General features: G+C 46.7%; 1 protein-coding gene and 1 long non-coding RNA gene across 8 annotated transcripts in view; one reads left to right on the top strand and one right to left on the bottom strand.

Moving 5' to 3' along the window:
- ADTRP (androgen dependent TFPI regulating protein) overlaps positions 1–25,364 on the bottom strand; it is an 85,339-nt gene that overhangs the window by 42,707 nt on the left and 17,268 nt on the right. The window contains exon 2 of one of the 5 annotated variants that reach the window (XM_047860106.1): positions 18,624–19,314. The exons of the other annotated variants lie outside the window; for them this stretch is intronic. Within the exon in view, the coding sequence (XP_047716062.1) occupies positions 18,624–18,863 (240 nt within the window). The 5' untranslated portion in view covers positions 18,864–19,314. The remainder of the gene's footprint in view (positions 1–18,623; positions 19,315–25,364) is intronic. 5 annotated transcript variants of the gene reach the window in all.
- On the top strand, positions 14,598–16,329 carry LOC125166261 (uncharacterized). 3 transcript variants are annotated; one of them, XR_007152416.1, is made up of 3 exons: positions 14,598–15,478; positions 15,670–15,866; positions 16,242–16,329. It is a non-coding gene; the product is annotated as an uncharacterized LOC125166261 (long non-coding RNA). The 3 variants fall into 3 exon arrangements; XR_007152418.1 differs by lacking the exon at positions 16,242–16,329 and having other exon boundaries at positions 14,598–14,739; positions 15,264–15,478; positions 15,670–16,076; XR_007152417.1 differs by lacking the exon at positions 16,242–16,329 and having other exon boundaries at positions 14,598–14,819; positions 15,264–15,478; positions 15,670–16,076.

The raw sequence follows: 25,364 nt of genomic DNA, 5'->3' as shown, positions 1-25,364 counted from the left end.
GTCTGCCCAGCACGGCCACCTGCCTCTCTACCCGCCCTCCCTCTGCCGCAGCCAGGAAGATCCGGCTTCTATTAGGAAGCATTAACAGTCCCATTATACTGGCCATTGATCTGACAGATTTTATTAACCCTGTCTGTCGTCAGCAGCTTCCATTCTCTACATTAACGATCATTTGGAACAGAATTCCTGGGGAATAATGTAGTGCGTTCGCATTAGGAGCAAATGAGTTCGTAGTGATTAATGCTCTTGCAACAAATAACTCAGGAATGCATGACTGGTCACCTCTTCTAGAAGCCTGCCCTTTGCAAGTGACATTCAATTGGATTTCCAAATGACTTCTCCCTGATGACTTCTGGGAAGTTTACCTCGGTGATGTCATTAGTGACGGGCCATATACTGTGGCTTAATACCAGCTAAAAGGTCTTTAAAAGAATCGCATTTTTTGGCCGGAGCTGAGGGATAGGAGGAAGAAGGTCGTCTGAGAGCTTTCTAAACATGGAACTACCGTGAGGAGACAAGCGTGATACAATAAACTTCCTGGTGTTTCAAACGTCCTGGTATTTCACCTCGCATTCGTATACATTGTATAACCTTTATCAAGCTGCGCATGATTTTTTTTTTTCCTCTGAGGAAGAAAAAACAACTCAGGAAGAGAAAAATCAAATATGCTTTCTGCTTCCAAAAAATCTAATAATTAGGCTGGGATTGACACAAATTAGAACACTGCCAAAAATTACTGAAAACAGTGACTCATTCTGTATTTCAATTAACAGTTTCTCAGTTTCCCTTATAAACAGCGAAACTGACAAAAATTAATTATCTCAGAGGGGGTAAAATATTTCCTTCCAGAGTAAACAAAAACATCATGGGCTGAAACAATAGTGCGTGCTCACGGAGAGGATGCAGTGAAATGATCTTCCCTTGTCAACTAGCCATCATTTTGGTACAGTTTTTCCTTGAATATCTCGTTCCAAATGCATTGGTTAAAAGGACAGTGTTGCTCTTTCCCCATCCTTCTCTACCAAATTATGCCTTTTTCTCCTGTCCTCAGTGGAACGCCCACTTTGGTCTGAATCTCTTGCAGACGTAATGCTGAGCCTGAGACAGGGATTTAAGAAGTAGGATATTAAAGCATTTTATCTTTCAATTTTTATTTAAAAAAAATGTCAATGGTTACTTTTTAAAAATTTTTTGAATATTTATTTTGAGAGAGACAGAGACAGAGCGTGAGCCGGGGAGGGGCAGAGAGCGAGGGAGACACAGAATCCCAAGCAGGCTCCAGGCTCTGGGCGGTCAGCACAGAGCCCGACTCAGGGCTCAAACCCATAGATGGTGAGATCATGACCTGAGCCGAAGTCGGACGCCCAACCGGCTGAGTCACCCAGGTGCCCCAAATGTTTATATGAGAGAAAGAGAGAAAGACAGAGAGAATGTGAGCAGGGGAGGGGAAGAGAGGGAGAGAGAGACAACCCCAAGCAGGCTCCACACTGTCAGCGCAGAGCCCTACACGGGGCTCCAACTCACAAAACCAGGAGGTCATGGCCTGAGTCGTAATCAAGAGTCAGACCCTCAGGCGACTGAGCCACCCAGGCACCCCTTTTGGTAAAGCATTTTAGATACCTTGTTGCAAAATAGCCTTGGCCATAAGAACTTAAATTTACCAGCGCACAGAGCATTCTTACAAGGTTACATGAGTGGCAACGTGAAACATAACCAGCATTTACTTTTTACTCACTTCGCCCCAGGGAGCTACCGAGCTGTTATAAAGAGCTAGCCTGTTGGGTTTTTAAAAAAATTTTTTTTAATGTTTATTTATTTTTGACAGAGAGACAGACAGGGCATGAGCAGAGGGAGGGGGAGAGAAAGGGAGACACAGGTTCCAGGCTCTGAGCTGTCAGCACAGAGCCCAACACGGGGTTCAAACTCACTGACTGCGAGATCATGACCTGAGCCGAAGTCAAACGCTCAACCGACTGAGCCACCTTGGTGCCCCAAGAGCTTCCCTGTTTTTGAGGCTACGGGTACAATCAGATGCATTTGCCTGAGTCTGGAGAAAGAAGCAAGCCTTAATCCCCGAGATAACCCATGGAGCCCCCAGGTTTCCATCACAGTCATGCAGGCTCCAAGCCCTAAATCCATAAGCCTAGGATGGTCCCACTCTTATCTCTAAGATCCTCGAGGGGCAAGAGCACTTAATTTTCTCCAGTGAAAGGATTCAGGGAGTCTCCACATTTTGAAAACCAGGTAATGCTTAAAACTACGGTCTCTGCCTTTTTCCTCTATGTCATTTCCTTGTTGGACTGGCTCTCGTGTTGATTTGAGTCGATCAAGATAAACACGGCTGCTGCTAGCCTCTTGGACTGGTCATTGAGAGACTTTGTCCTTCAGAAGCTGTTTCTCACAATGAGCTTCCGTAATATCGCCCACTTTGTGTTCTTCTCAGTGTTCGCCTCCTTCCCTCCGTTCAGGCAATGCTGAAATCTTAGAATCAGTTCCTCACACTGACTCTAAACTGAGGTCCTTTCCCCCAAGTCTCTAAAACAATGTCTTTGGTTTGTTTATGGTGCTAATGGATTGATAATTTTAAATGAAGTTTTAGGGGTGCCGGGGTGGCTCAGTCAGTTAAGCGTCCAATTCTTTTTTTTTTAACTTTTTTAAAAAGCTTATTTAATTTTGAGAGACAGAGAGACAGAGACAGAGCACAAGCAGGGGAGGGGCAGAGAGAGAGGGAGACACATAATCCAAAGCAGGCCCCAGGCTCTGAGCTGTCAGCACAGAGCCCAACGTGGGGCTCGAACTCGGGAGCGTTGAGATCATGACCCGAACCAAAGTCAGACGCCTAACTGACTGAGCCACCCAGGCGCCCCTAGTGCCCAACTCTCGATTTCGGCTCAGGTCATGATCTCACGGTTCGTGAGACAGATCCCCGTGTAAGGCTCTGTGCCTCCTTAAGATTTTGTCTCTCTCCCTCTCTCTCTGCTCCTCCCCCACACGCTCTATATCAAAATAAATAAATAAACTTAAAGAAAGATGAAGTTTTATTGCACCAGCAAGATCTCATTTCTGGGGACATTCAGGGTATTTTTTGCTTACTATGCATTAAATATAACACTTCTTCTGTATTAAAAAACACAAAAGCCTTTACAAAATCTCCTCAGGGGCAAACACATGGCCAAAACATCCATTAAAACTTAAATGTAAATACAGCAGACATGGAAAAGGAGGCAAAACAAACCTTAATAGAATGCTATTATACTCAGGCTTGTTATTACACTGCTGGGCCATGTTCCTTAAGCTCGCAAACTCCATGTGGTAAAAACACACAGTAATAACTGTTTTGTAAATCCTTGTAAGACCATCTCTGATTTCAATAACTACCATTCATTTGCCAGCGAAAAACTTTTGCCTCCTTCCTCACCACTGTAATTTCTGACTCTGACACCCACAGGTTGGGACAATGGTGAAGGTCTCCCTGGGAATATTTTGTATCCAAAAGCAGAGACCATCTGTATTCTTTCTGGCCCCTACGTTGTTACAGTTACCATTTTGCTTTAAATCCATCAGATACATGAAAATCCAGAAACGTAGACATAGGTTATATCTTTCCTTTCCTTTCTTTTCCTCCTTCCTCTTTCTTTTCTTTCTTTCTTTTTTTTTTTTTAATTTTTTTTTTCAACGTTTACTTATTTTTGGGACAGAGAGAGACAGACCATGAACGGGGGAGGGGCAGAGAGAGAGGGAGACACAGAATCGGAAACAGGCTCCAGGCTCTGAGCCGTCAGCCCAGAGCCTGACGCGGGGCTCGAACTCACGGACCGCGAGATCGTGACCTGGCTGAAGTCGGACGCTTAACCAACTGCGCCACCCAGGCGCCCCGTCTTTCTTTCTTTCTTTCTTTCTTTCTTTCTTTCTTTCTTTCTTTCTCTTCCTTTCTTCCTTTCCTTCCTTCCCTTCCTTCCTCTTTCTCTTTCTTTCTTTCTCCCTTCCAAACTTTTCTTTCTTTCTTTCTTTCTTTCTTTCTTTCTTTCTTTCTTTTTTTATAAACTTTTCCACCTACACTGCCTGTAGGTGTCTTTTCAGCCTCAAATACCAGAGAATAGAAGACACTGCCATTGGATTTGTAAAAAGTCCCTTTCCCACTTTCTAGAAAGTCAAGTGCACAAGGTAGGCACCACTATAATTAAAGAGCCAATGTTCAAATGCCTGGGGAGGGGGATTGGGAAGATAAACCACCCACAGAAAGAGCCACGGGTTTGCCTTTGATCTTCGTGGTCTTCCTGGGTGGGCTGACACAGCCCAGCGTGGCAAAACTCCAGACACAGAAGTTAAACACCAGTAGTCTTATTTACCAAGGAAGAGTAGTGATGTTTGCAATTTACTCTGAAATATACCAAAAATAAGATGAGTTGATGGATGGGCAGATGCACAGATTTGGGGTAAAGCAAATCCAGTTAACTACAAATAGTAGAATCCAAGTGGCAGGTATTACAGCGGATCACTGCAAAAATTCTTTCAACTGCACTTGGTTTGAAAATTTTCATAACAAAAGCTTGGGAGCAATGTGAATAGTCTTTCCTGACCTGGAAAGAGAAGTAAATGCTCCACTGGGCTGAGCAAAAAAAAAAAAAAGCATGGTGTTATTTATGAACTCATACATGGCTTGAACAGAGAGTTAAGTGATACATTTGCAAATCTTCTGAAGAGGGTTTCTAAGTGATTTCTCACTTACTACACTGTTGTCCCTTGGGTTAATATGGAGTTTGGCCAACAGCTCAGAGCAGCAGATCTTCTGATAGGAAGCTACTTGGCTTTGACAGCATCCAGCCTGGTGAAGAGGTGCCTGTTTAGACTCTATCCAGTTAAGGGTAGGACAAAAAGAAAGATCTGGGATCTTAGGACTCTACAATCTAGGGATATATTTGCCTTTTCCTGTTCTCTCTCTCAGTACCTCTCCAAAGCACCCAAATCCCTTCCTCTCGTTTAATTCTCTCTGGCAATAACAACACCCTAGACACCTGCTGTAATCACCGACCCACTGCTTCATGTTTTCTACCCAAACTTGATTCACTTTTCCTTTCCAATTCATCCCATGGCTGTCTATATCCTTTTATCTTCCCCAGCATCACCCCCCCCCCCAGCTTTACCCTTTCTTGTACATACTCAACATTGCAATTAGACTAACCTTCCTAAAACAAGTTTCATGTTGCTACTTCTGCTCAAAAAGCCTCCTGCAGCTCCCAGCTGCCTCGGGTCCACTGTTTAAACTCCTGATCTCATCTCATCTCTGATTTTCCACAGCTTCTCAACAGGCTCCCCCCTCCTTTGACTCAAACCAATCTCCTCATCATTCTGTTTCTTTCCCTAGACTTCCTTTCTTTTCCCCCTCCATTTGCTGAGCTCTAGAATGCTTCTCTCCCGACCAGCCCCACACACCTTTGAGGTGCCCTGCAACCCAAAGCACCCGCCTTACCATGAGGACACATGAAGGAAAATCAGGACCCAGGAGACACTGAAATGCAGATCTACCAACCGGAGCTTTGCTGGGCTGCTCTTACTGAGATTGAAACTCAGCAATAGGTTGCCAGACAACCGAAGTAAAAAGAGAGAGATGGAACGAACAGTCTCTTTTCTCATTTGTCTGTGTTTAGGGGAAAGCAAATTGTTCCACTAACATTTTCCACTAGTAGGTGGTGTCCCCGACGCAGAACAGGTCAGAGATCTAGGTTCCATAAACTGATACGATCTGAAAGCAAAATAATAAAACAGAATCTCTAGGTGGGGACTCTGCCCGTAAGGAGATAATATTGTGTAATTAGGCTTCTCATGATCAGAATAGTAGATCGACTCCCATAAATACCCTTTCCCCCCCTGGGGTGTTTTTGGTTGGTTTTGTTCCCCTTATGAGTCGGACAACAGCCCGTATTTTATTCTGTGCTGAGAGGCTGGAGCGGAGGTATTCTACCCCAGTTGGTGACACAGAGATCTAAATGCTTGGAGGATTTCAGTCAGTGGTAACAACGACAGCCCCTTACTGCAAAGGAGAAGCCTCACCGAGGAAGCCAGCCCGCCTCTCGGAGCTGAGCACGCAGCCCTTTCTGCAACTTCTGGGGCCCATGCCCTGGCCACGCCACACCCATGTCACATCCTGCCTTTGCACGAGGTGCGCACGCTCCTGTCCCTCCCACAGCTCTTTGGGGCTGCCCTCCGCCCTGCGGTGCTCAGCTCCATTCCGTTCTGTTTCTTACGCTGTCACTTTCGTGTTTCCACGGTCAACTTTCTTCCCCTGGTGTCATCAGATTATCAACTCTTTGAGGGCAAAGATCTCATCTACTTTTTCAGGACGCCTCCCTCCTCCGCTTAATAAGTGCTTTCTGATCGATTTCCTCGATTTGAACGTATGTGTTGCAAAGTAGAATTAAGTCCTTCGTGCAGCCTGCAGAGCTCCCGAGGATCTGGTTGCCTCGCCGACCTTACCTCTAGGCCGTGCTGTCCCTACATACAGCCTTCGCCCCTCTTCTGCCACCCACAGTGATCCGTCACACACATGTCCCTCCCCTCCGTCGCCTCCTTCACCTTCTTCTCACCTTACAGGGCTTGGCGTAGATATCGCTGCCTCCGGGGAGCCTTCGCCGCATCCTGAAACCTCCAGGACGTTCCCTTCCCGGCCACAGCTGGACCTCCCGTGCTCCTTCACATCAGAGTCACATCACTGTGCTCACGTGACACTGGCCAAACCTCCCAGGGATAGAAACGACTCGAGGCTTAGGGCTATTCCCGTTTCATCGCCAGCGCCCGACCCACTACTTGCCCTTCTCCGGCCACGTGACTGTTTGTGGCATTCATGCACAGATCAGTGGAACGATGGAGTGGGGCAGAAGTGCGAGGGGCCGTCCTCCACCTCTCCTGGCAAGACCATGCAGCGTTCTGGAGGGAGAAGACAGCAGCTGAAGGCCAGGTGCAGCTGACGTGGGCGGCCGCAGAGCGGGCTGTGTCCACGGTCGCAGGGCCACATCAATCCCTCTTTGGGCGATCACCATCCTTTGCCACGGCTACAGATGGAACCCCAGGTCCTGAGAGTGGACGTCGTGGGTCACAGGGAAACCCATGAGAAAATGGGACGCCTGGGAACAAGCTCAGGGTGTCAACGTCACGACGACTACCCTGGAGACTCAGCTAAAGGGGTGTCAGCACCCAGGAGCCAGCAGCCCTGCAGGAAGTCAAAACCTATGTAACCAGTAGACGCTGTACTTTGTTCGTCTTGGGGTCTGCTGGCCTTGGCCCTCCGCTCTGGGATCGGGCCGGGTGGAAAGCCCCAGGTTTCGTCCGGTATCTTCTTTGCATCTCCTCCTCTGAATTGGAGTGTGATCCACCCTTCCTGCGTGCTTCTGAGCCTGGCTCCAGATAGCACACATGGAGACTTGTTTTTAAGACATAGACAGATGGGCAGCTCTCTAGAAAGCTGCTCCAAGTTGGAGAGAGGAGACTGTTCTTTTCACGAAAGAGAAAGTTGCAGAAGCATGAGAATCTGCTCTTGCTTTAAGAGCCACGGTGTCTCGGGCCACCGTCGCTTCCCCTCAGATAGCACATCGTGATGTCAGTAAAGGACACGATGTGTGGGCAGCTGGTTTCCCTGGGAGATAACAGCGATTCAGGAAAGCACCCTGCACGCACACGCTCCGGGGCAAAGTTCCAAATTCCCCACATGACTGATCCCATGAGGGACCGGTTTCCAAACTCTCTCGCCTTCCTGCCTCCGGCTCTCCCTTGCTGACCCATCACGGTATTCCTGAAGCGACACGCCAGCTGTTCTTGAAGAGGGGTGCTTGCTGCTCTCTGGGGGCATTCCCAAATGCGAGTAGTTGGTTGATTTGGGGTTAGCCTCCACGGGGGTGAAGAGGGACACGTGTGTTCACCGCAGGGGAGGCAGGGGTCTAACCGGCAGAAGGGAAGGCATCTGGGAGGGGGCCACAGGGGCAGAAGAAAAGAAGAAGTTTGCTTGGGAAACACCCTCATTCGCTATCCATCAACTATCTCACGAGAAGCAGTTCCGTTTCACACTCCGGGAAACTGGAAAGTATATGGGGCAGGGACTTCAAACTCAAAGAAACATTAATGAATTTCAGTGCATATTTATTAGAGCCCTGCAGTGCGACCTAGGACTCGGCGAGCTCTAAAGCATAACAGAGTGGAGACTCTTCGGGAAGTATTGGCCAACAAGAGGTACCACTGGCGGGAGTGCCTGGAGTTCACGGTGAAAGTCCTTGTTTAACGCAAAGACCCCCTTTCTCTTTTGCGAGGCTCGCTAGGGGCCAATCGGTCTGACCTAAGCGACTCTAGGGTTTCTCTTCCTCAGCAGCATCCCAAACTGTGTCTCCTCTCACAGCGCGTCACTAAGCGGTGCTTTGTTCTTTCAGAACAAAAACTCATTTTAATCCCCTTTTATTAAAAGATGATATAGCACACACTAGTTGTTCAATGATAAACATTTTTTTTCCTTGCTGAGAATTCTTTTATTTTTTTATTATTAAAAAAACATTTGTTTTAACCTGTATTTATTTTTTGAGAGACAGAGTGTGAACGGGGCAGGGGCAGAGAGAGAGGGAGACACAGAATCCAAAGCAGGCTCCAGGCTCCGAGCTGTCAGCACAGAGCCTGACGCGGGGCTCAAACCCATGAACCGCGAAATCGTGACCTGAGCGGAAGTCAGACGCTCCACCAAATGAGCCACCCAGGCACTCCATCGAGAATTGTTTTTTTTTTTTTAAATTGCTCAGTCAGTTGGTCATCTGACTCTTGATTTTGGCTCAGGTTGTGATCCCAAGGGTCATGAGATCAAGCCTCACATCAGGCTTTGTGCTGAGCACAGAGCCTGCTTGGAAAAGTCTCTCTCCCTCTGCCCCTCTCGCTCACTCGCGTGTTCTCTCTCTCTCTTTAAAATAAAAAATTCTGGGGGCACCTGGGTGGCCCAAGCCCCTGGGTGGCCTAAGTTGGACTCAGGTCTTGATCTCACAGTTTGTGAGCTGGAACCCCACGTCGGGCTCTGTGCTGACAGCTCGGAGCCTGGAGCCTCTTTCAGATTCTGTGTCTCCCTCTCTCTCTGCCCCTCCCCCGCTCATGCTCTGTCTCTCTCAAAAGTAAATAAACATTAAAAAACATTTTTAAATAAAGAATGTTTTAAAAAGCAAAACAAAAGGGCTGTCTGTAGGTTATCACACTGAAGATGTCCAACAGAATGGTTGAAATCCGAGTTTTGTGCTCAGAAGAGACATCTAGCTAGAGACAGAGACTTGGGAGCCATTAGAGTGTAGCTACAACTTTTTTAAGTAGCAGAAGATGAGATGACCCCCCAAAGAGTGTATGAATGCAAAGAATAAAGAATCTAGGAATAAACACTATGGAACACTTGCACTACTGATGGTGTAGAACTGATAGGTCTTTGAGGAGGGCTGCCTGTGTGTTGTAGGATGGTTAGCAGCACCCTCGCCTCCTTCCTAGATGCCGGGAGCACCCACCCTCCCCCAGGTGTCCCCATCAAAACCATCTCCAGATATTGCCAAGTGTCCCCTGGAGAGCAAAATCAATCCCAGCTGAGAATGCCTGATTTGGAAGAACATCTTGCAGAGGTAGTCAACAAGGAGCAGTCAGAAAGTCTGGAGGTAAGACAAAGGGAAGAGAATTCTTCGATAAATATGGTCAAATGTGTCAAACGCTGAGAAGGTATTAAAGCTTGAGTCCCAACCCCCTTGGTTTCAGAGACAAGAAGGGAACGCAGGAGCTTATTTCTTACGTTCCCCAAATGTTTTGTTCTTTCTTCCAGGTTGACCCCCATGTTCTTTGTTCGGTTCCCTGTCCCCTTGGTTTCAACCTTTTATTCACGGTGTTCTTGGACTTGGACCTTGGAGCCCCTGGGCACTGGGGAAATAGCACGGGGATGTGTCTGTGGTTGCCACGGATGTCTGTTCCACAAATCCCAAGGGTGGGTGGAAATTAGAACACCTTTCTGAGTGCAAGATCTGGGAACTCACATGCAGGACAACTTGGTGACAGTTTGCTTGCCCAGAGTCCCTCCACGCCACTGGGAACGCAAACCTGGGGCGCTGAGACAGTCTTCCCGTTGTCAAGAAGTTTGCCTCACTTCCTTATCGCGGTTTTCTTAGGAAAAACAAAACAGAATTTCTCAAAAGGTCACAAAATTCCTTCGCACCACTGAATAGTAAAATGTGGCTTTTATGAGTTCCTAGATGTGTTTGGAGAGGCAGACCCAAAACACACAAGTTCTTACTAGGAGAGCTCTCTGGAATAACCCTCTGAAATAATCATGCACTTTTTGGTTTCCAAACTCAGGAAAAAAAAAAAAAAAGCCCACAAAGGTTTTTTTGTTTTTGTTTAGCCTTCAAATCTGAATTTTCACTGGTAAAATCTATTCCTAGGAAGGGAAGTGAAATGCTGAACTCTCGCCTGCCTTTATGAGGCTTTTCCAAAAAAAAATTTTTAAGTTTATCTATCTGTTTTGAGAAAGAGAGCGAGAGAGAAGGCACATGCACAAGTGTGAGCTGGGGGAGGGGCAGAGAGCGAGGAGAGAGAATCTCAAGCAGGCTGTGCACTCTGCCAGCACAAGGACCGATGTGGGGCTTGATCTCACGAACTGTCAGATCATGACCTGAGCCAAAATCAGGAATTGGTTGCTTAACCAACGGAGCCACCCAGGTGGCCCAAAACTTTTTTTTTTTTTTTTTAATTCTGCCCCCAACTTAAGAAAACTCTTGATTACTACTGAGATGTTCAAACATTAGGTTCTGTGGCAGGCCACCCAAGGATTTATTCTGTTTCTATTGAAGTTCTATGATGTTCATGGATTCACTCAGTGCCTACATATACTCATGCACCCCATTACTAGCCTCTTTGCCCATCAATAGAAGCCCTTAGTTGGATATATTATCAACCAAGAAAGGCAGCAATAAAGAAGCTGGGGAATTGGCCTTTTACACATTTTTCACAGAGATAGAAAGAGGCTCTTTGGATTCTCGTTTTTCCTTTGACCACCTTTCTTCCACCTGGTTACCTCCAATGTGGTCATGTCTTTATTCCTGTTCTTAGTTTCAGCCTCTGCCATTTTTCTTCCCTGATTCAATAACTTTTTTGAACTCCCGTGGGCTACGTGAATACTCAGTTACCCAATTCACATCCGAGAATGGTGATGACAGAAGAAAGCGTGAGCCGGAAAGTGTTTCTGCCAGAGAACGGTCCGTTTTGGAGCCACAGCCCTGATCGGAAACAACAGTATCTTTCCTTTCATAAAACGTATGGAATTGTTATGTCTCTGTGCATCTCTTTGAACAAAAGTCAATCAGTAGTACGTCATATCTCAGATATAACAACCAAAACTCCCATAGATATTTCAAGCTATCAGTAATCTCTATAGAATTTTCCTCACTTACACCTTTCTGAACAAAAGAACACCTCACAGTTTGAAAGCATATAGTGTGAGCCACAGACTCTCAATGCAGGGCTGCTAAAGGCTTCCTCTCTGCCCCCAACACCCCCTTAGCCCGAGCACACCCCACTCTGCCCCTAAGGGGGAACTTTGGGGCCAGTCAAGCGCACAGAGAAGCTAAGACAGTAAGAGGTGAAGATTTCACTCATTCTTCCACGAAACAATCTTTATCAAGTGCCTACTTCATGCCAGGCGCTGTGAGAGGTGCTGGGATTAAATGGTAAACAATGTGGGCCCTGCCTTTGTAGATCTTATAGTCGAATCAGCAAGATTTTCTACAAACAAGTAAAAAAACCCACAGAGATACCAATCATGATATATGTTATGAAGTAAACAAACAGGAATCCATGCATTAGGGCCAGGGACGTACGTTTAAGTAGGGTAGACAGGAAAGGCCATCTTGGAGAGGTCATTTTTAAGCTGGGGCCCAAATGATAAGCGCGAGCCATGGAAGAGTAGAAGGAGATCATTTCTGGCAAAGGGGACAGCATGTGCAAAGGTCCTGGTGCAGGAAAGAGTTCTGAGGATTTCGGGCTCCGAGCAGAGGCCAGGTTCATCAGACATGGTAGGCCACAGAAAGGAGTTTAGGTGTCATTCTCGGGGCAACAGAGAGTCACTGAAGAGTATCAAGAAGGGAACACTCTGTTTCAATCTCTTTGGCTGTGGTGTGGAAAAGGTTAAGAATGGAAGCAAGACCAGTTGGGAGGTAATGAATATTTTGGATGGGCAGTGCCTGTGGACACCAGGGTGTTGGCGGTAGAGCTAGAAGGTGAACAGATTTGCTGAGCATTTTGGGGGTAGAATGGATTCGGGGTGAGTGTGGTGGAAGGCGGGGAGGTGGCAAGGTCAACGCTGGCTTCTGCGCTGAGCAGCTGGGAGGACGGCGGCTCCACTGTCTGAGAGAGAGGAGCCCGGGCCAGGTTTGGCGGTGAGTGCCACACTGACCCACCGGTCTCTGCGACACCCACAGGTAGGTCTTGCACGGTCTGGCAACGTGGAGATCGTTGGTGACCAGAATAGGAAGGAGCAAAACAAGCGTAGACGCTACTTAGTAAGCTCTTGGGCGCTGTCCCGTTTGGAGAGACTCACCTGCTTCTTTTCCATTGTGGCTTGTCTGCCCAGAAGGAAACTCCTAATTAGCCAACCCTGCCCTCACGCCACCCCTGCCCCCGCCCCCGCCCCCAAACCCTGGTGAGAATCAGGGATAGGCTCGGGACAGTGAAGTTTTAACTTGAGGTCTGTCTTTGCTTTGGGTGGTAAAGAGAAGGGTGTCCTTCCTTTCATCTTCTCTTAGAGTGGTCGGATTGAAAGGCTGATTGGAAGCCAGAGAATGGGTCTCAGAAAAGGGACCAAGCAGCAGGCTGCCATCTTGCTTCTGGCCGGGCCTTAAGCAAAAGGGACAAGCTGGACCACTCTGATTGACAAGGATGGAAGGGATTAAGGAACTGGGGGTGTGGGGGAGAGGAAGCAGCTCCCGTGTTGGCAACGTCTTCATCTTGGGGCATTCACAGCTCGTGGAGGCTTGGAGGAGAGCTAGGAGTTTGGTTTCTGGTTAAATCTCTCCATGGGGCCCAGCCCACATCGCAAACAGGGCTTGCATTTCACCCTTCCCCTGGTGGGGTGGCCCAGGCTGTCCCGGAGGCTTGTGCAGAACCCCCACGTTGACGTGAGCCGGAAAGTAAATCAAGAAATCCCGAGGACATTAAAAGTCAACACCAAAGCTTTACTTATACACCAGCTAAACAGCACGAGCCACGATATAAAGAAGCACATACTACTTCTGCTTAATTGTGATGCTGCCCGGCATGGAAGGCAGGCAATTTGGTCACCTGAAGGGATCACTTTATGATCAAGAGCCTCTCCTTAATGCCAGAAACCTCTAAGGACCTCCCCTCCAGGGACCCCTGCCAGGATTAGAAAGGAGGACACTCCACCAAATGCATCTATAATCACAATTTAATATTATTAAATGGCGGCCTGTGGAATAAACCTTAGGGAGCTGGGCTCTTGCCCCTGATAAACGGATGAACCAAATGGATTGCTTCATCACTCGTTCTCTTTTTCTGCCGGTCCCTTTCACCCGAGTACTTTAGAAACTTTGCGTTTTCCCCTCAAATGTATTCTTTTTTTTTTTTTAAATTTTTTTTTTTTCAACATTTATTTATTTTTGGGACAGAGAGAGACAGAGCATGAACGGGGGAGGGGCAGAGAGAGAGGGAGACACAGAATCGGAAGCAGGCTCCAGGCTCCGAGCCATCAGCCCAGAGCCTGACGCGGGGCTCGAACTCACGGACCGCGAGATCGTGACCTGGCTGAAGTCGGACGCTTAACCGACTGCGCCACCCAGGCGCCCCTCCCCTCAAATGTATTCTGATCTTCCGTATTGCCACTCCTGTCCCCGTGTCTGACGACATTAATAACTGGCATCGTTCAATCAGGGGTTAGTTGCATAATTTAGAGATTTGTGCCTTTAGAAGCGGTAGAAACGCTTGCGGGGTGAGGGTGGGGAGGTAACTCGATGGTGCTCAAAGGCCTGTCCCCCATAAAGCGCACCTGCATTCGTGGGTTTGAACCTACCCCACGGGAGTCCTGTGCCCGCTCTTTTCTCTACTCCCTGGAACTGCCTCTGATTATGGATTCAAATTTTTATCAGTGTATTTTTTTTTCCTCTTCAGTTTTTCTTCTTCTACTGATGCAGAAGCCATAGGCTCCATTTTTATGTCGCCCTTATAGACATTACAACGTGCTCCTTTAACTCAGTAGGGGCCAAGAGAAGTCCTTATCTCTCGCCCCTTCCTCCCCATCCCCCCGCCATCCAAGGCAGCCTTAGAATGCCTTCCTTCCAACCATCCTCTCCCAATTTGCATCGTATTTCCATCCAGCATTTTTTTTTTAATTTTTTTTTCAACGTTTTTTATTTATTTTTGGGACAGAGAGAGACAGAGCATGAACGGGGGAAGGGCAGAGAAAGAGGGAGACACAGAATCGGAAACAGGCTCCAGGCTCCGAGCCATCAGCCCAGAGCCCGACGCGGGGCTCGAACTCAGGACCGCGAGATCGTGACCTGGCTGAAGTCGGACGCCTAACCGACTGCGCCACCCAGGCGCCCCTCCATCCAGCATTTTAATGCATTCTTTTTTTAAATCACCGGAAGTTAAATTTCTTGCCGTTTGCTTTTGGGATCGCCGACCTCCCTTCTGACATCATTTTCCTGCTTCCTGAAGTATCCCCGTTAGCCTTTACAGGTGGTAAAGTCTGTTTCTGGGTGCCTGAAAAGGCCTTCCTCTTGCCCCTGTTTCAGAAGACACTTGCATAGAGTAAATAGGTTGGTGGGGTTTTTTTGTTTTTGTTTTTGTTTCTTTCTTCAATGCTTGAAGCTGTTACTTTACTGTCTCCTGGCGTCTTTGTTGCTGACGAGATATCAGCTATCAGATTTCTATTTGGGAAACCCATCTTGTTAGTCTGGCTGTTTCTAGGATCTTCCTCACGTCTAAGGTGTCCACGGGGTCACACAAGTGGCTACATGTCTGCCCTTCGTCCTGCGTGACAATATTTGGTTCTTCTGGAATCGGAGAGTTAATTTTTCGAAAATTCTAGGAAATAACCAGTGATCCGCTCTTCAAATATTGCCTATACCTCCCTCTCTTTGTTAGCTCCTCTTTTGGTTCTCTGGGGGAATTTCCATAACTTTCTTGTCAGTCAAACATTTTAAAATATTTTTAAAAATACTTTATTAAATGTCTCAGGTGTCTTGTCATGTTTGTTTCAGGGTACTTATGCCCACTCTGCAGCCAGAAACAGAAGTCACTGGAGACCTTGTTTCCTTTGGATGGATCTTTCCTCATGTGAAGGGTGTGGGCATGATTCAGAAGGAAGCAGGAATTTTATGGCCATGTATCCGCCAGGAGCCCAGCAGGAACACAGAAGCCCGTTGAGAGATTCCAAGGAGGAAGGTCTTGGGGGGATAGGCAACCGTTGGACAAGGTAGGGCAGTAAGAGTCAGGGAAACTTCTGCTCAAAGGGAGGATTTGAGGGAGTTGACCAAGAGGCCGTGGCAACCCTCATAAGCCTCTGGGAGCTGCCACCATTGATTTAGCTGCTGTAGTATAAAGTGTGTGATTCCTAGATGCTTGTGCAGCAGATGCGGCTAAACTTGTGTCTGTTTTCCCACAAAGCTGTTCTCAACTGCCACTAGAGAATAACGGCTTCTTCTCTTGCACATCTCATGAGGATGCCCCTCGTTGGCTGAGTCTCGCCTGGAACCATATGGAGAAAGTGATTCTAGAAGCTGTGTGTGGTCCCAGGCTTCTCCTTGCTACGCATAGAAGGTTGGAGAAGGGAGTCATGGTGATTCTAAGTTGACAACGATTTGGTATGGGTCATTATGTATCACTGATAGCTTCACGTTGCACATAGATAATTTTCTTTGCTCCTAATAACATCCCTGGGAAGAACAGTAAACACGCCTGTCTTAAGGGACCCCGTACCCAGAGAGGTTTACTAACGTTCCCAGGATCACACAGCAAGACAATGGCAGAAATGGGGCCAAAACTGGGATTTTCTGGTACTTAAAGGCCATTCTTGTCAGGAAATAAAAAATTAACTTGTAGGAAACATCTGAGTTCAATCATTTGTGCAACTTAGACACAGAGGGAAGAAATTTTGCGTCCTTTCACCCCAACCTGATTTTTGAGGATCAAGCTCCAGCACCCCTTTTCCTAATAATTTACCCCTTTCAACTTTTCAGCCCCAGAAGAAACTTAACAGATGTGAAGATAGAAAATTCTTCACCAGGGACGCCTGGGTGGCGCAGTCAGTTAAGCGTTCGACTTCAGCCAGGTCACGATCTCGCGGTCCGTGAGTTGGAGCCCCGCGTCAGGCTCTGGAGCCTGGAGCCTGTTTCCGATTCTGTGTCTCCCTCTCTCTCTGCCCCTCCCCCATTCATGCTCTGTCTCTCTCTGTCCCCAAAATAAATAAACGTTGAAAAAAAAAATTAAAAAAAAAAAAAAAGAAAATTCTTCACCAGATGGTCCATTTCCTGATGGCCTGCACTTGACGACGTCTTGGATTATTTGCACCCTACTGTACTCTATGGGTCAACGCCCCTCCCCAAAAAAACCCCCCGACTACCATTAAGTCCCATTGTCATTGGGTATACAACTCATATTCCAGGTGTCAAAAATCATTCAACAAATATTTCTTAAGCACCTTTTGTGTCGGGCTTACAGTTTCTGTGATCATCATGATACTTCAATGCTTCTAACTCTGACATTATTAGGTTAGCAAAGTATTTTAAAATATGTCAGTAAAAGCATGCATATTAATTAAAATGTTCCCACATATAAGCCTTAAACTAACCTCCCTGGGCTGATTGGAGACAAAAGACTTTTATTAAATACTGTTTGATAGGTTAAGTATTTTAGTTATCTCTGCCAATCATTGCTACAAATGCATATTGAATAAAAATGAATAAAAGAATATTTATTGCCAAGCATGAAATGGGTAAAAAAGAGAACTATCGCTGTATTATTGTCTATGAGAGTCACACGTCCTAACTAAGACAATCGCAGAAAGTAGCGTTTTCAAACAGTGGCCCTACCCTTTTGCCCCTTATCTAACATCAGGCTTTCATCCTGTTTTGTTTTGTGTTGCTTTTTTTTTTTTTTTTTTTGAGAGAGAGAGAGAGAGCGAGAGCATGCAAGAGTGATAGAGGGGGAGAGAGAATCACAAGCAGGTCCACTGCTTGGAATCCAATAGGGGGTTCTTATTCGATCATGACCTGAGTCAGATGCTTAACCCACTGAGCCACCCAGGCACCCCTAATTCTGGTTTTAAACATTCATAATTAGACAGCTGATTCTCTGAGCAGAGAGATGCAGATTTTTGTGTTAATGGAGGGTCTTTGTAATGGCATCCAGGGCATTTTTAGTTTTCAGTAAACGCTTAAAGACTACAAGTATATTCACAACAAGAAAGGCAGGTACAAATACGCAAACCCCCACAAGTGAGGGAAGACATTCTCTCTCCAATCATATGAAAAGCAGGGTGTCCATAAGTTATAAAAAGTCTTAGACAATTGGCAGAAAGATAGACTTTAACAATGAGAATAGGTGGACAAATTTCACAGAAACATGAACGAAAGCTTTCAAAAGTCTAAGTTCTACCCAAATGTTGATAACTCTAGCTCCTTAGATAAGTATGTGTTTTACAGAGTCACAGGGCTCAGCCCAGCTGTCCACTCCTCACTCCCAGGTTTAATCAAGGCAGACTTTCGTGGGTAGAAATCAGTGGAATAAGAAGCCGCTATGTTTTCTGATACTCTCTGTCTTGATAAGTGAGAGAGGCATTTGTGATAAGAAAAACAGTCTGATTAAAAGGAAAGTGCGCTCAGAGGCGCCTAGATGGCTCAGTCGGTTAAGCGTCCGACTTCGGCTCAGGTCACGATCTCACAGCTGGTGGGTTCGAGTCCCGCATCAGGCTCTGTGCTGACAGCCCAGAGCCTGGAGCCTGCTTTGGACTCGGTGCCTCCCTCTCTCTCTCTCTCTGGCCATCCCCGGCTTGGGCTCTGTCTCTCTCTCTCAAAGATAAATAAACATTCAAAAAGGATTAAAAGAAAAAAAAAAGGAAAATACATTCAACCAATCATAGTTAGAGCCAGAACTTTCATTTTTTTTTTTTTCCGAGAGAGAGAGAGAGAGAGAGAGAGAGAGAGAGAGAGAGAATTCCAAGCAGGCTACACGTTCAGCATGGAGCCCTATGCAGGGCTCAATCCCACCACCTTGGGACCATGACCTGAGCTGAAATCATGAGTCAGACACTCAACTGACTGAGCCACCCAGGTGCTCCAAGAGCTAGTACTTTGTGTAGTTTTCACAATTTTTCAAAATGTGGATTTTCAGCTTTTTGTTTTGTTTGTTTTTGTAAATACTAGCTACCCCTTAAGGCCGTCTAAGACTACTCCCTGCTGTTTCCACAGCACCAAGGGGAAGGCCTGAAATCAGGTCTATCATCTGCTCCTTGGTTTTTATTTAGAAAGAAATTATGACAGTAACAATAATGACTGAAAGCAATTTTTTTTTTTAAATGCTATCCCTCCAGAACGCCTTATTTCTAATTCTGATGTACTCACAGAGGAAGAGACCTTGAAGGTAAGCAGCGGCTCATAACTGCAGGACCAGAAACCTTTCAGGGACTTGGAGAGCCTCCCAGCGCTAGGGTCTGTGTTGGGACACCGTGGCATAGGCAAATCGAGTCCGAAACGATCCATGTAGCAGCTCTGGTAATTGTAGACGTTCCTGGTCATGACTGCAAATGGTCCCCCCAAAGCTGCTTTATGGCAGCCTCCAAGCCTGCATGCATTTGGATGCATGGGCCCAATTACAGCTTCAAATTTGGAAGGGCCATTAGGTCCGCTGTGCGCTAAGCAGAATACAAAAAAGCCCACAGCCCCAGAAAAGGGAAAGAAAGCCCGCCAAGTTACCAGGTCTTCCCCTCCCAGTCTTCCCCCTCTATGCAAAGTCACCCCCAGTGTCTCAAGCTAAGTCTCAGGGGAATAATCTTGGCTTCGTTCTTTTGCCTTACACTTTAAGCCATCAGCAAGTTTGTTAATTCTACCGCCCGAACACTCCCGAAGTCCCTCCGTCTCTGCTCATCTCCACACCTGGCTTGCGGGCCCCAGCACCACGACCCACACCTGGTTGCCTGCAAAGGCGTCCTCAGTGGTCCTTCACCTGCACAGTGTTCTGTAGATGGCAGCCGGGGTGGGCCTCTCCTGACACAGACCGGATCATGTCACGCCCCCGGCAATGATTCCGCAGAGCCTTCCCATGGCAAGAAAAACAGGATGCACAGTCCTCAGCCTGGTGTCCACGGGGCTTCATGCTCTGGCCCCGACAGCCCCACCAGCTGCTCTCCGACCTGGTCGGCACCTCTCCCTTGCTCTCCCTTCCTCTGTGCCCCGAGCTCCTTCCCACCCTGGGGCTTCATGTGCGCTTACCTCTGCCTGAACTCCTTTTTTACCCCCTGCTCCCTCCCGGCTACCGGCCACTCATCCTCACAGAGGCTTTTTTTCTGAGCCACAAACCCACACTGTGCTGTGGGTCTTTCTCATAGAATACGTAAAGTTTGTCCTTATCCATTACTTTAGGAGACTGTTTAATATCTGTCCCTTCTCTAGACTATACACTCCACGAAGACGGGGGCTACGTCTGTATCATACATCATCCGGCCCTATACACACAGCACACGGCAGACAAGATCTGGACGCCCAGCAAAGGTGCAAAAATGTCCTGCTCTTGGGGTGCCTAAGTGTCCGACTTTGGCTTGGGTCGTGAACTCGCTTTTGTGGGTTCGAGCCCCACGTCGGGCTCTATGCTGACAGCTCAGAACCTGGAACCCGCTTCAGAGTCTGTGTCTCCCTCTCTCTCTGCTCCTCCCCTGCTCGTGCTCTGTCTCTGTCTCAAAAATAAATAAAGATTAAAAAGTAAATTAAAAAAAATGCTCTGCTCTTATTTAGGCTCCTTAATTCATCCTTCCCTCAAAAGCACGGGACTAGGACAAGGATTTTATCTCTAAAAACGAACAAGGGGGGGCGCCTGGGTGGCTCAGTGGGTTAAGTGTCCGACTTCGGCTCAGGTCATGATCTCACAGTTCGTGAGTTCGAGCCCCGCGTGGGGCTCTGTGCTGATGGCTCAGAGCCTGGAGCCTGCTTGGGATTCTGTGTCTCCCTCTCTTTCTGCCCCTCTGTCGCTCATACTCTGTGTCTCACTCTGTCTCTCCAAAAATGAATAAATGTTAAAAAAAATTTTTTTAAAACAAACCAAAGGACTGTAAGTATACGCCCCGCGCGCGTGTAGAATCACTGAGCATCAAAGCAGGATGCCCACTTTGAGCAAAGCTTTTACTCCCACTCCTGGAGCCCAGTGGCCCCCCCAGGCCTCCCGGCTCAGCGTGCAGGACCTCCCTGGAGAAAGAGCTCTCTCTTGCCCCCATGTGCTCACTTCCGTGAAACCTTCGAGAAAATGGATGAATCTCATGAGTACCTGCAGGTGAGACGGGGGGGGGGGGGGGGGGGGGCAGCTGGTAAGAAAGTACGGTCGCTGCTAGGGCGCCAGAGTGGGCGAGATTTAGGACCGAGCTGGCAAAGCAAGCGCCCGTATACACGAATGTGCCCATTAGATCGTGAGAGGGAGAGGAAGGGCAGGGCGGGGAATTCAAAACTCAAGACAGAGAAGCGTCTCAGAGCCAGGAATCCATGCCATGGGCGTGCAGCGTGTGGGTAAGTGGAGACACCATCCAGGAGAGCAGTGTCCTGCAGAAATGTTCTCCTGCTCGGTAACGCGAGCACCTGGAGGTGAGAACGAGGTGGTGGACTCAGACAAGCTCGAAATTTCCAGCGGGGCACGGGTGACTGCTCTACAGGCAGAGAGGATGCAGAGGCCAGGGAAGGGGGCTGGGGGCTGGGGGCAGGTTGAAAGTCCCACAGCGGCTCCCTACTCCAGGAGAGGACCGGGCTCCACAACTGTCTGAGTGGCTTCCAGTGGGTTTCCCAAGCAGCCACAGGCATGGGGGGACTTTGTGCTGCCTCTGTAATCAGGCAGGTGACGTTCATTGGAATCTGGTGGCGGAGAAGGCTCTCCCACCCGCCCACCCTGCTGCTCTTGGGCATTTTCACTTCTGTTCTGAGATCACGGGATGTTAGTAGCTCTTTCCTACCCACTTAGCTTTTTTTTTTTTTTTTTTTTTTTCTTTCTTTCTCTTGGTATTTCAGAGGGGTTTAGGACCTCCTGTTATGAGTTTCTCCGTCCTGGTTATTCTTCAACACAAAGTCATTCTTCTTGTTGGTAGTGTTACACACGGTTGCCATGGAAGTAGGGATTAATTACATCACATGGGAGGGCAGACTCAGCAGCACAGCCTCAAGGGCACCAAATGATTTTAATTATTCAAATTCCTAGTAACTACTTAGAAGACACGTATATCGTTTGGATATTAAAAAAATAAAATAAAAGTCTTGGACCTTCATTTTGAAACTGGGATGTATTTCCTAATGGGTATTCTGTTTAGAAATACGAAGAAATACTAGATCGTGGAATCGTAAAAGACAGCCACTCTTCAGCACACCTGGGAAGTTCTCCAAAGTGGGATTTAAAAAAAGAAAAATAAAGATAAACTTTCACCACTCGGGTCCCTCCCTGCTCTCAGGAGATGAAGAAAGCATGGGGCGCCTTGGTGGCTCAGTCGATTCAGCATCTGACTTCAGCTCAGGTCATGATCTCGTAGTTTGTGAGTTTAAGCCCTGCATGGGGTTCTGTGCTGACAGCTCAGAGCCTGGAACCTGCTTTGGATTCTGTGGCTCCCTCCCTCTTGGCTCCTCCCCCACTCACACTCTGTCTGTCTCTCTCAAAAGTAAATGAACATCAAAGAAAAGCACGCACTGTGATCGCTTGGTTGTAGTTATATAAAACTGTGAGTGGATTGGTACTCCTTTGGTAGCTCATTATCAAAATCTGCTGTTCACCTTAAGACTTCCTGAGGGGCAAGATGGCTTTATTGTCCTTACTCAGTGAATTCTGCTCCCTAATCCCAGCTTAGCTTCTGATTTCACTGCTGAGCCTGAAGCATTCACTCAACCTGTTTCCCAGGTGAATGTCTGTTGGAGAGTCTAACCCGCCTTAGATTAGGAAAGGAATAGTGCGAATAAAGTAATAGCTAGAAATGGTTTTAAACAAGAGGACAACCCATAAATAACACTGTAGTGATTAAACCTGGAAAAAATATCCAAGGAAATATCAGGGTGTGGCCATTGACCACATTTTCATTCTTGGTTCAGGAGCTTTGGAACAATGCTTTGGAAAAGGATCTCTTCAGTGGCACACCATCCATTCAAGGACTTAACTAGTGTATCCCTACCCTCCTTAAAGTCCCAGGATGAATCATGTCCCAATACCATTTTCTGATCTTTTGGGGCAGTCATATTTTCGTTCTGACGTCAGCCTAGTCTAGAATAGAAAATCACCAGAGAAGATTTTAGAATGTAATGGCACAACAGATTTGAAGAAGGGGGAAGAGGCCACAAACCAAGGAATGTAAGCAGATTGTAGGTGGAAAAGGCAAGGAAACCGATTCTCCTGTGGAGTCTCCAGAAGGAATGCAGCTGTACCGATGTCTTGACCTTACCCCACAAGACGCATTTTGATCTTCTGACCTCCAGAACTCTAAGCTGACAGATTTATGTTGTCTTAACTGATTAAGTTTCCATTACTTTGTTAAGTAGCAACAGGAAACTAATGCATGTAGTATTACCAAGGCTCTACCTCCCCTTATCACTCCATCAAATTGCTCTTGTGCAAGTCACTGGAGAGTTTAGTATTGCCAAAGCCAATGGAAGATTCTAACTCAGGTCATCTTACAATATCATCATACTTGACCTCTCGGAAGCTTCTGACATGCAATCCTTCCTCTTTCTTGAAACATTTGTGTACTTGACTTCTGGGAGACCTAAAGGCATTGGGTTTCCTCCTAACTCATGGGCAGCCCCTTCACAATCTCCTTTGTAAAACTCTGCTTTTCCTCTCAGGCACAGGAAATGGAATGTTCTAAGGCTTAGTCCTGGAGTATCTTCATGAGCTGTACTTACCCGTTAGGTGGTAACTTAATTAACTTTAAAAAGAATCGTCATGATGTAGACAACCAAATTTATAGCACCAGTCCGAAAATCTCCCCAATGCTCAAATGGCAACCTGCTGTTCTGCACCTCGATTTTGCCATCTAACAGGCATCTCAAACATGTCCAAACAGAACATGTCCTCCTCAACCCTTGCACTGTCCCTAGGATCTCCATCCATACCCTTTCCCCATGCCTTAGGTTAAAAACCTTATCTCTCTTGGTGCATCTGGGTGGCTCAGTCAGCTAAGCGTCTGACTCTTGATTTCAGCTCAGGTCATGATCTCGTGTTTGTGAGATCGAGCCCCAAGTACTTGCTCTAATGTCTGCCTGAGCCCTTTTGCCAAAATTTCCTGTGGTCGCCTGCCTCACTTTATCCAAATTTCTCTGAAAATATCAGCTCACCACAGAGGCATCCCTGACCACTCTGATTGGCCTACACCCTATAAACCTACTAGTTTTATACACACACACACACACACACACACACACTCCTTTGTCCCCTCACCCTGCTTTACTTTTCATTTTAATACTTTCACTCCTTGACATCATTCACTATTTATTCATTTATTGCTTCTCTCCCCCACTAAGATTATATATATTCTCCACAAGGACAGATTTCTTTGGTTTGTTTGTTTTCACATCTTTAGTGCCTAGAAGAGGGCCTGGTACATAGAAGCTACTCTATAAATGCTCGTTAGCACTGCCTCATGTTAAAGTTAAAGGTCTTGCTTATTATTACATACATTAGCTGGAAAAAAATATATATGGTTATATATTATATAAAAATATGTAGATATAATATAAAGGGGGCTCCCTATAGTGAGATAACATTTGATAAAAATGGTGTCCATCAAGGTACGGTTTGCAAAGGTATTTTTGAGGAGAGTTTATTTCCAGCTATCTCACTGTAGGAGAGCTGCATGGCTTCCAGTGAGTTTGGACTGTGATTCAAATATCCTCCAACAGATCTCACTTACCACCCTAAGAGTGACGTGGGCTGGGCACTCTACCAACAGGACATACTCTGGCTGATGTCTTACATCATGGGGACGCAGAGGTGGATGGGAGGTGGAGTATCCCATGGGAACTTGACCAGGTCCCTCTTTCCTTTCAGATGTGGACGTTCTGGTTAATAATACTGGGGTGGGGGTTGTTTTTGTATTTTTTTACTGTCACAAATATCCTCCCAAAGATGCTGCAAAACACAGCCTCTGCATTTAGTAAGTTAAAAGGCTGAGTGGGAATATATATGTGTACGGTATACATATATATATATATATATGATATCTATAGTTTAGGCTTTTTGCAGTTAGGACACATATCTCACATTTCACCCCAAAAAGATGAAAACAGATCTAAGTATATCATAATGGCTTTTTTTTTTTAAATGAATAATCCTTGGGGAACCTGGGTGGCTCAGTTGGTTAAGCATTAGACTTTGGCTCAGGTCATGATCTCGTGGTGTGTGAGTTCGAGCCCCGCGTCGGGCTCTGTGCTGACAGCTCAGAGCCTGGAGCCTGCTTCAGATTCTGTGTCTCCCTCCCTCTCTCGGCCCTTCCCCTGCTTATACTCTGTCTCTCTCTCAAAAATAAATAAACATTCAAACATTTAAATGAAAAAAATTTTAATGCATAATTCTTGATTCTGTCTTTTCGATTTGAACTGAGCATCAAAATCATCTAGGGGTCCTCTTTCCAGGCATATGCTCAGTTATGCCAGGAAAGGTTAACCTGAATCCCATAGATGGAATTTATAGACTCAGAGACTTCCCAATTCACAAAAAGGTCTATTCCCTAAAGGCTGAAAACCACTGACCTATCCATAGATATCTAGATTGTGGGTCTCCTCTGCTCAGAGGCAGGGCTGGGATGAGGAATCAGAAAGGTATGGAGGATGGGCTGGTAATTTTTGACAACAAAGTGTGGCTATTTGGTACTGATAGGTCCACAGCTGACCTTCTTTAGTCATCAGAACTCACCTACTCGGCAGCCCAACTATTTCACACCAGGTTTATGGGTGGGAGAGAAAAATCTGAGATTGGGTCTGAATTTGTGCGAGACAGCGTCTTGCATGCTATGAGGGAGGAAGAAACTGGAAGGTTTAGAGTTTCACTGTCACGACATTTTGACTCCCCAGCACATCCCCAGAGAGGGCCCACTGGCCTTCTAGACATGAATCATGTGTCGGTCACAGCCAGGCCAG

Source organism: Prionailurus viverrinus, chromosome B2 (genome assembly GCF_022837055.1).
Source record: "Prionailurus viverrinus isolate Anna chromosome B2, UM_Priviv_1.0, whole genome shotgun sequence".
NCBI lineage: Eukaryota > Metazoa > Chordata > Mammalia > Carnivora > Felidae > Prionailurus > Prionailurus viverrinus.
This window is presented reverse-complemented; position numbering and strand designations above follow the sequence as displayed.